We start from the raw sequence: 10588 nt of genomic DNA on the forward strand, positions 1-10588 counted from the left end.
GAATTACTTAATGTGACATTCCAACCTCAAATAAATGTTCTGTAAATTACCTAATGAACATCTACAACAGTGAGCACAGATTATAAACTATTCCGTGGATCATGTTGTATCATACTGTATTTGCTAATAACCAGTTTGGAATTGAAAACTACAACTGTATATTTATTGCTCTCTCTCTCTCTCTCTGGCCCAAATGTGAGATACTACTAGATACGAGATACTATTAGCATATTACATCCTGGAGCGAACAGAGAACAGTACAGAATGACAGCTGTAACCCAACGACTACAACTACATGTACATTGAGGTTTTTCAATGTAGCGGAAGAAACAAGGGATAGAACGACAGCAGTAGTGTGTTGCCTGTCAGAGCACAATGCATCGTGGGTAATGTAGGACATCACTTTGTGGTTTGCTAAATGTTACTATACTATTATATATTATATTAGTATTTTAATCAGGTCAGGTCTACAGCTGAAAATGTTTGACGTGATCTCAGTTTTAGCATTGCCATAACGTCTGAACTACAGTACATGTAACAACATGGTAAGCTGGTTAGCTTGCAAACAGTGTGTGCGTGCGTGCGTGCACGCGTCGCGCGTGTGTGTGTGTGTGGGTGCGTGTACCTGCAACAATCTGTCATATGCTTGTAGGCCCGCCAGTGCAGCTGGACCCCCAGGTCTGATGTTGTTCACATAAACTCCCTTGTCCAACAGACCGTCTGACACACTGAAGCCAAAGTCGTCCAGATCCGACAGTTTTTCTAGAGTGACCTGGAACGCCATTTTTAAAAAAATAAAAAAAAAAATAAACAATTTACATTTTAGAATTTAGGACCCAGCATAGCTTTGGACCATGTCTGCATAATCTGCACTGCACACAACCTAAACATAGAGTTGTACTATCTAGAGTTCTAGAGTCTCTAGACTATAGAGTGAGAATAACCAATAAGCCAGCCCGCACTCTCCACTCACGAAAGAACTAAATGTTCCACGCCACCAGGGGACGTTTGGTTTAAAAAACAAAGCACGTGCTGAAACTCAAGAGTTTTTTTTGTGTGAGGAAAAGACCGGAGGGTCCAGGGGGTTAAATGTCACCTTGTGGAGTTCCACAGGGCTCTGAGTGAGGATGTCATTGACTTCCTGTCTCATCTTCCTCATGGCGAAGGCTCGGCGATGAGGGTCAGAGGGCAACGTGTTGGAGCGAGGAGTCACCTGGAAAACAATGCTCACATTATTATGATGTGCAATAGACAACATTCAGCCACTAAATGCCACTAGATGCAGTTGCTGGTGTGACTCCAGTCAGCTGTGAAGAACTGCTTTTAAAGGTTTCATGACATCAATTTTCATTTATTTTAATTGTATTATTTTATTTTAGGTTTTATGACCTCAATTACACCCAAACAACCTGAACTTTGAACATTCAGTGTGATTTTCTCTGTGTCTGTGAAGCCTTTTGAGCTGCCTGCAATGAAAACAGGCGAAACAGTGAAAACAGTGACATCTGCTGGCAAATCCCATTGTCATATATGGGATTTGCTGGCTCTTACATCACAGTCCACAGGAAAATCAGAGCACTTGTTCAGGTTTTTGGGTGCAAAAATAAGAAAAATTACAAAAACGTTTTTTTTATGTCAAAATCCCTTTACTTAGGTTTATTGTATTTGTTTGTATCCAAAGCACACCAAAGGCCAAGTCAAAATCCCAAGGCACCCCTGTATTCATATACATGCAAATTAGCCTCGAATTCCTATGAACAAACTCCAAATAAAAAGTTTAAAATAAAATCAATTGGACTATAGAACTTGCCTCTGTATTGAGAAATGACTGCGCACAAAGTACTGATGAAGTCAATGAATCACTTTTTGTATACCGGTATAGTTGACATTGCAACAATAATAATGTGTGGCTGTCGTGAAATCCCTGTACAATACCACCACAATGCACCTTGGTCAGCAGACTCAGCACATTGTTTGGGAACCGCTGCTGTGCTGACCTTGTTTTGGAACCATAATGAATGTATGGCGGGAGGCCAAGTTAGACCAAGGCAAGTGCCTGCACATCCAATCTCACTAAGGTGCTGGACAGAGTTGATTTTGTCGACTAATACTATGATGAAAAATGTTCGCCGACTACCTTTTTTCGCTGACGAAAACTAAATGGAAACTATATGAAGACTAAGTATATTGACAATTTCGTCAACAAATAAAAACTACACTAAAATGTTAGGAAGGGACTAGTGGTCGTGGACAAGAGATCCAGTATAAGTCATTTTACAGTTGCATGCTGAAAATAGCAGATCTACAAGCTCACAAGGCGTTGCGCTGCGGCACGTTGTGAGGTTGAAGATCAGTGTAAAAGTGTAAAATCAGTCGTTACGACGGCATCAAGGACCGCCATATAATAATAATAATTTTAGTCGACTAAATCAACTGTACATTTAGTCGACTAAAATCTTATGATATTTAGTCGACTAAAACTAAACTAACACTAAAACATCCCAGGTGACTAAAATGTGACTAAAACTAAACGAAAACTATTCAAAAGATTATGACTAAAAAACTAAAATCTAAATTTGCTGTCAAAATCAACACTGGTCAAAGTCATGGTCAGGACATGTTCTGATGTTCACAGCGATTCACCTTCCGCTGGTATTAATGCGTTGTGTCATGCTCTGCAAACAAGGAGCTGAAGCAGAGTCTATCAGATTTCAGAATGTTGCCATGAAATCAATTGAGTGTATGTACAGTAGGTATGCCACACCGCGCGCATAGATCTGCTGTCAGTACGTTCCCATGTTCATCAATGTCTGTATGCCAGTGCTTCCCAAAGTGGGGTCCGGGGACCCCCAGGGGTCCTTGAGGGAGTTCCAGGGGGTCCCCAGCTAAATGATAGTTTGGAACCAAATGTTCCATTTGTACACTCTCAGAGTTAAATTAACATTGCTTTTACAATATAAATTGGGTTCTCAGCGATAGAAATGCCATTCAATGGGGGTCCGTCGACTAATGCACGTCAAACTGGGGGTCCTTGAAATGAAACGGGTTGAGAATCACTGCTAGAGCCGTACAAATCTTCTCTTATGGGGTCCCTGGAATATCTCTTCAAATGGGGGTCCGCGGGCTAATTAGTGTCACTTTGGAGGTCCTTGACATGAACATGTCAGTCAATTGCCCAGCAGTGACATCAACGGTAAGAACAATAGCTTATATTTCAGATACGTTTCTATTCATTATCTATCTGGTGTGTACTCAAGTAAAGTGAGTCATTTCGGGCCAGCCTGCATGTGCATCAAATTCTTGAGGGTCAGGCTAACATAGCAGATCTACAACTCATGCTGTTTGTTTTTGTGAATAATAAACGTATAGCAACTTTAAAAAATCTGAATAGTAATATGAGTATTATTATTGTATTGTAGATGTAAGGTGCCGCAGGTAAGTACCTGCGGCCGAGATGAGCTGGGTTCCTGGAAGCTGGCCTGTCTTCCCAGACTGGTCCTCAGAGGTGAAGGGTCATGGTTCAAACTGAGGCTAGAGCCTGACATGATGGTTGCCTACCAACACACACACACACACACACACACACACACACACACACACACACACACACACACACACACACACACACACACACACACACACACACACACACACACACACACACACACACACACACACACACACACACACACACACACACACACACACACACGCACGCACGCACACACACACAGTCAAATATCCAAACAGGAAGTCAACCTAGTCATAGTTATACCGGTAATATAGGCGGTCACACAGCAAAAACCTCCAATCCAGTAAGCCAATTTTAGTCTTGCGTGGCCAGACTACTATGCTACATTAGAGTCTGGAACTACACCGCCTTAAAGCAGATTTCGTAAGCGGTCATCTTGTCGTCATTTCCATTCACGGAAATATATTTCAAAACACCTTTAAAATATATTTTTGAATTTCCATTTCTGATAAGCGGCAAGCTTTTATTATGCTTTGATTAATTCGATTTGCAGAAGGACAACTCGACTGCAAAGACGGAAGAGAGGAGGAGGCGGCTTCAGTGCCTCCTTTGCACAGAGACTGTATGGCGGAAAGCATTCGAAACTTGCGTGAGTCATCAGTCTGGCTGGAGAGACTAGGTCCTGGTGAACTTCTAGCCAGCTTCAAAACGGACACACAGCAAAACCCTCCAATCCAGCATAAGCCAATCAAGTCAGTCATCGTGATCACTGTGGGTCACGCGGCATGCCCAAGTCTCAGCCAGTCAAATTCAAGAATTCAACAGAGCCATTCCATCGGTTTGCTCGTCAGTTGAACAAACCACCTATCAGGCCTTGCAGGGCTTCTCTGTCATGCTGTACACAACTCTAACTACGGAGAGGAGAGGAGAGGAGAGGAGAGGAGAGGAGAGGAGAGGAGAGGAGAGGAGAGGAGAGGAGAGGAGAGGAGAGGAGAGGAGAGGAGAGGAGAGGAGAGATGGGGCCAGGAGAGGAGAGGATAGGAGAGGCGTAGATACCACCAGTACATGGATGTCTGTGTCCAGCCCTGACTCCTCCTGGAAGAGAAGCGGTCATGACCACGTTACCATGACAACAGTCAACTGCTGACTGAACCGTCTGTGAAGCAGCAGACAGTTGGTTCTGCAGCAATTACAAAACCCAGTGCAGTAACTACATTACCCATAACCCCCTGCCTGCTTTTCACACAGAGGAAACACAGCAACACAAAAGAAGACATTTTGCGGAAGACATTTTGTAGAATAGGTCCCGGGTCTTATGCAAATAAGAAGAATATATACCTCCAGTTCTCGCAGTATGCCACTCTGTCCGCACGTCTCCAGGTCCTCCAGGGCCTGAGACCAGAACGTCTCTTCCTGCTCAGGTTCTGTCCCGTCATGCCCTACGCTGAATCTGCAGGCCACAGAGGTCAGAGGTCACACACAAACACACAGCCAATCAGAGAAGAGATTACAGTACAGATATACTAAACAGTGCACTGTGGGACCAGGGAAGACGACACAGACTGCAATAGAGAGCGTGTGTTTGTTTGGTTGCGAGTGTGTTTGTCTTCCGTTATTCTAACACAAATTGATTGGTTGAGGAATCTCAAGCTAATGGGGATCTAGCCTCGGTCCCAGCCTTACTCATCTGCAAAGAGAAAAGCCTGGTCACAATAGATAAGGCAGAGACTGCATAGCCGGAAGTATCGGTCCGGAACATCCGTCAGATGCATTTCCCCCGGATACGCTATTTTTCGACCAATCACAACACTTGTTTCATACACAGAGAATGTAAACAGATTTGTAAAGCGTCAACGTCATGTCCTTGAGCGGTACTCCGCCAAATTCCAATAAAGAACAAAGAATGTGTGTGTTTGTGTGCTTGCAAAGTGCAGTGATGCATGTAGCGGATGTCTGCTTCCAATCAGCTTGCAACCGTCTAGCAGAGCTTACATCAACCCCCTCGGGTCCCTATTCTGGGGTGAACATTTGGAGAAAACAGCGATCCATACCCTACTGGCTCACTTGACGCTTAGAGCTGGTACTGAGCTGCTCTTGGCAGACCTGGGTGACTGAGCAGCCCTATTTAGAGACTGCACAGATCACCGGAGGAGTGTGTGTGTGCGTGTGCGTGTGCGTGCGTGCGTGCGTGCGTCCTGGGCATGACGTTAAACTGCTCCGTTGTAACCACCACCGTTAATGTCGTGGGTGTAGATTGCAAAAGCAATCTCTGGACTGTGTGCTTCAATACGATCGCAAGCTTGTACACAAGAAGGTGCTGCTCACTGAGGGAGCATACAGACAGCCGACGCTGCCCTCCTGTGACCAGCTACCGGGACGAGAGGCGTTGGACCTGGAAAGTGCTTTGACACTGGGCGGCAATGCTGGAGTGGACTCTGAACTTTCTATCTTGTGGTGGTCCAGCCTGGGACATGACCGCGGACTGGTTGTCGGAGGGGGTTTCCTTTGCTGGTCCAGCCTGAGACATGGTTGGTTGCTGGAGGGGGTTTCGACAACGGCCTACGCTACTCCTTGTGCCCATGGAATGTTGGTGGACATGATGACATGCTTGTTGTATCATGACTGAGGACATATGCGTTGATTTTGATGGAAGCCAACGACATGACGATGCAAAGATAGAGTCTACCATTCATTGTCAATGGAAGCCAGCGACATGACGATGCAAAGATACGTCCTTGGGTTCATGAAAGGCGCTATATAAATTCAAGCTATTATTATTTGTATTATTATTCATTGTCAATGGAAGCCAGCGACATGACGATGCAAAGACACAGTCTACCATTCAGTGTCAATGGAAGCCAGCGACATGACGATGCAAAGATACAGTCTACCATTCATTGTCAATGGAAGCCAGCGACATGACGATGCAAAGACGCAATGATGCATGTAGCTCCTCCAAATGACACTCCTATTCCTCTTTGCGTCTGCCCGTGTGAACGCACCATTAGGCTTACGCAAGTATAGTAATACGCGTGTGTGTGTGTGTGTGTGTGTGTGTGTGTGTGTGTGTGTGTGTGTGTGTGTGTGTCCGACCGTGTGTGCGTGCGTGCGCGTGTGTGTCTGTGTATGTGTATGAGAGAGAGGAAGGAGGGTCTACAAAAGGTGGCCTCAAAATACTCTTGGATACGTTCCCACACCTATCCAGACATTCCATACTACGGATGAAATACGAAGGCAATACACCTAAAAATGGCAGCATGGCATGTGATAGCCCTCCTGGTCTCTTCTGGCAACCCTGATAGATGCCATCGGAGAGCGGCTCCGGTTGCTGCTGAACTGAAGTGATAAAACAGCAACATTTCTGCCATGATCAAGACCGGGACTGACAAGATCCTCTCGCTTGGTAATGCTCAGGTGGACCAGAACAACAGGCCTGGTTGACATGGTGATGGTGTTGGCCAGGCCAATGCAGACGGAATGAGACTCTCTTAACTCTCTGCGAGGGAACATGACCCGACCACAATGGACCACTGTTCCAGTGAGTCAGTCCACAGGACGGGACATCTGTCAACAACACCATGACAGCGGGGTTGACAGGCAGTACCATGATAGCTGGCTTGGGCACAAGCTCAGAATCAGTGTTGATTTCGTCGACTAAACGAAAAAATGTCCGTCGACTACCTTTTTTTCACTGTCGAAAACGACATAAAACGAAATAAAAACTAAGCCATGATGACTAAAACTATGACTAAACATACTGACAATTTTCGTCAAGAGATATAATCTATAGACTAAAATGTTAGGGAGGGACTAGCGGAGAAGAGATCATTTTATGTTTGGTTGCGCTCGGGTCTACAACCACACGACGTGTCGTGCTGCGACGTGTTGTAAGCTTAGGTAAGTAAGGAAGGGCAATATTAGACCTGAACTCCCGGAGGAGGCAAAACTGCATAGATGACTGGAAGACAGCAACATCTACTCGGGAAGAAACACACCTATGGATGTCACTACCAAGCACACATAGATGACAGCACCACCATTACCACTCACACACAAGGATGACACCATCGACACAATAGCACTATGGCACCTATACACATGGATGACACCATCACCACTAGCACCTATATATACACATGCCCCACCTGCAATAACACTTGCGCTTCCAGGATAGGACTGTTGTTCAGCCATCAAAGGACTCAACGTTAAAGGAGAGAAGTACAAGTTGTCATTGGATTCGATGTGCGTGTGTGCGCGTGTGTGTGTGTGTGTGTGTGTGTGTGTGTGTGTTGTGTGATATATTTTTGTTAAACTAAGAGTTAAATATCTCTAAATTCAATCGTTGCTTGTTCAGTAACATGGGTTACTGTGCATTTACTGTAGTGGTAAACAGAAAATGCATTTTCAGTACGGGGTACCAATTTCATCCAATCACAAGAGAGAGGTCCACAAAGACGCAGTTGTTACTGCGCGTTTATATCACATCACTGCTGGCTCGCAAGACACATTTCAGTGTGAACTGACAATAAAGTACTATATCATATAATATCATATCATATCATTCATGTGCGCTCAAAGCATAGTCTGAACCGACTGCCGTGAATGCATGGGAACACTTGAGCGTGATATAAACGCACAGTACGAAACAAATCACTTACACCCCCTTTAAGTTTGACCCTCAGTGTAACGGCCATAGCAAAGCTCAAAAACACATTCAACATGTTCCTGGCCACCTGGGATTTCATAAAATACACGTTTTACACAATTAAAGACCCAGTGAAATGAAAAATACGTTTTTCACACTTTTAGCCTACATCTGTGGGCATCATATGGGCATACCTAACAATGGATGCTAAAAAAAATGGGAAAACTTTCTTTTTTGTGTATTTCTATATAAAAAGTCCATAAAAATAAATTTGAATTACTTCCTGAAAACGAAAACGTACTGTGTGATGACGTGTCGAGGCCCACATCAATAAAAGCCAATCAAAATGAAGCTCACCCTTTTGATTCCCATTGCTCTCATTCAAGATGACATCCAGACAGTAAATTACTCGGTTTAAACTTAATAAAATATGCTAAGCTAAAACATGTATCTGAAAACATTATAGGGTAGAAATAAGCAACATAGCAGTAAACTGGTACAGCTGGCCAACTGTCTGACTTGTAAACAACACGCATGGAGCGTCCTGCAGGACGCAGCATAGCTACCGTCCCATCGCCTGAAGGGATGCGACGCTCTGATTGGTTCAGAAACCTCAGAGCCAGCGGTTCAAGCTTAACCATTTGACCCCGTCTTTAAGTCCATGGCCATGAGTGAGTTAACATTCCATTATAATAAAGAATATGACTCATTTCAGTTTTTATTTCTATACTCGGCATTGCTATACATGTGATGTAAACCTCTTACCCGCTGAGAGGTGGGCGGTCCCATTCGTCGTCACTCAGGCCGAGGTCTGACAGTGGATTGGTCCTCTGGCGGGTGACGGAGGAAGGCGATTGGCTGTTGGTGGTCTTGGCATTACGCCAACCATGGAAACTATAAGGAGAGGACTGGAAGAGAGGAGCTACACACACAGACACACGAATGCACGCACGCGCGCACACACACACACACACGCACACGCACACGCACACGCACACGCACCGTTTTTCAGTTGGTTAGTTGTTTAGATATATAGGATACATAGATAGATAGATTAGACATGGAATTGTCATGTGATGTGGACTTTTTTTTCTTCTTATACTGAAAATGAGGGATCTCACTGAAGTGTTGCAGTGCACCCATTTAGGGTACATGACACCCTACAAAGCAATCAGATGACAGCTGAATGCTGCTGCTCGAGTCCACACACTATTTCTCTCTCTCTTTCTTTCTTTTTTCTAAATATTGTTTACGGATTCATCATTAGTACTGTTGTTGTTATCATCTATGCTGCTGCATCGTCTGAAGAATGCCAAACAAATATGTTTTACTCTCGTGTACCTGTACCGTACGCATATATCTAAATGACGGAGTGCAATTTATTTGTGCAAGTTATAAGTATTTTTAGTTGAATTATTCATGCCAAAGCTGTACAGTGTATATCCATAACATAAACAAGCAGCACGCTATAGCAAACAATTCACTAGTTCTTTGTTTCAATCATTTTATTATTATTTTACAATTATATTATATTTAATTTAATTATATTACCTGATCATCTTCTTCTTAAATACACTAGTTTGAAACTCTATACCGTCATATGCATACATCTGTCGCGCGAATTATCAAAACATTAGAAAGTAGTTACACACACACACACACACAGCATACCAGGTGTGTAGCTGCTGTCCACGTTGGAGCCGTCCCATGATTCTACAGCGCTGTCCACAGACGGCAACGTGCTGAACGCTCGCTGGGGCGGAGCGACCATGATAACAGGCTCCTCCTCCCCTTCCTCGTTCTCCTGGCCTAGGCCCGCCCCCGGATCCACCCCTGAGCCAATCACACAGGCCTTGGGGCTGGACACTGTAGAAGGAAGAGGGAGAGAGCATGAGAGAGAGAGAGTTTTGGGTCTGCGAGGTTAAATCTCATCAAATGGTGGTCTGTGGGGATCAAAATGCCAAATAAATAATGGGTTCTCACACTTAAAGATGAATGAAAATGTTAAAAAATAGCAGTTCAGTCAGAACAACTGGAATGGATGGAATATATATTTATTGAATATTATCAATTTGATCTTCTTTTTAGGTACTCTGATCAAGTGCATCAGTCCCAACCATAGGGACTCCGAAAACCCCATACCAAAACAGCAGATCCAAAACCACAGGTGGTAGCTGGGGTGGAGGAGCAAACGTTTAAGCAGCAGAATCAGTGTGCAGCAGCAAGCAAGCAGGATGAGCAGTGCAAACTTCCAGTTTAAATAGCCGGTATGAAGCTGGAATGAGGGTGCGATTGGATGAAGTGAATCATGTGAATGAGAACGTGATGCTGAGGCGGCCCAATGAACGGCCGGCAGCAACTGCATTGAGTTTCCTGACTGAACTTGCTTTGTCGCATGTCTGTGACCGGGGCGACACTCATATTTACAAGCTTTCTGCCATCGCCATCGCAATAATCTAAAATCACACCGA

General features: G+C 44.3%; 1 protein-coding gene across 4 annotated transcripts in view; it reads right to left on the reverse strand.

Moving 5' to 3' along the window:
- The window catches only part of grip1 (glutamate receptor interacting protein 1), a gene marked incomplete at its 5' end in the record, with an annotated part of 77733 nt that overhangs the window by 4549 nt on the left and 62596 nt on the right, over positions 1–10588 (reverse strand). For 2 of the 4 annotated variants that reach the window (XM_079494046.1, XM_079494044.1), the window contains 7 exons: positions 626–772; positions 1097–1213; positions 3444–3554; positions 4529–4567; positions 4811–4922; positions 8883–9039; positions 9789–9983. In XM_079494046.1, coding sequence (XP_079350172.1) covers positions 626–772; positions 1097–1213; positions 3444–3554; positions 4529–4567; positions 4811–4922; positions 8883–9039; positions 9789–9983 — 878 coding nt within the window. The remainder of the gene's footprint in view (positions 1–625; positions 773–1096; positions 1214–3443; positions 3555–4528; positions 4568–4810; positions 4923–8882; positions 9040–9788; positions 9984–10588) is intronic. The other 2 variants (XM_079494047.1, XM_079494045.1) reach the window with 1 other exon arrangement.

The sequence above is a fragment of the Electrona antarctica genome (genome assembly GCF_951216825.1).
Source record: "Electrona antarctica genome assembly, chromosome: 23".
In the NCBI taxonomy this organism is placed as follows: Eukaryota; Metazoa; Chordata; class Actinopteri; order Myctophiformes; family Myctophidae; genus Electrona; species Electrona antarctica.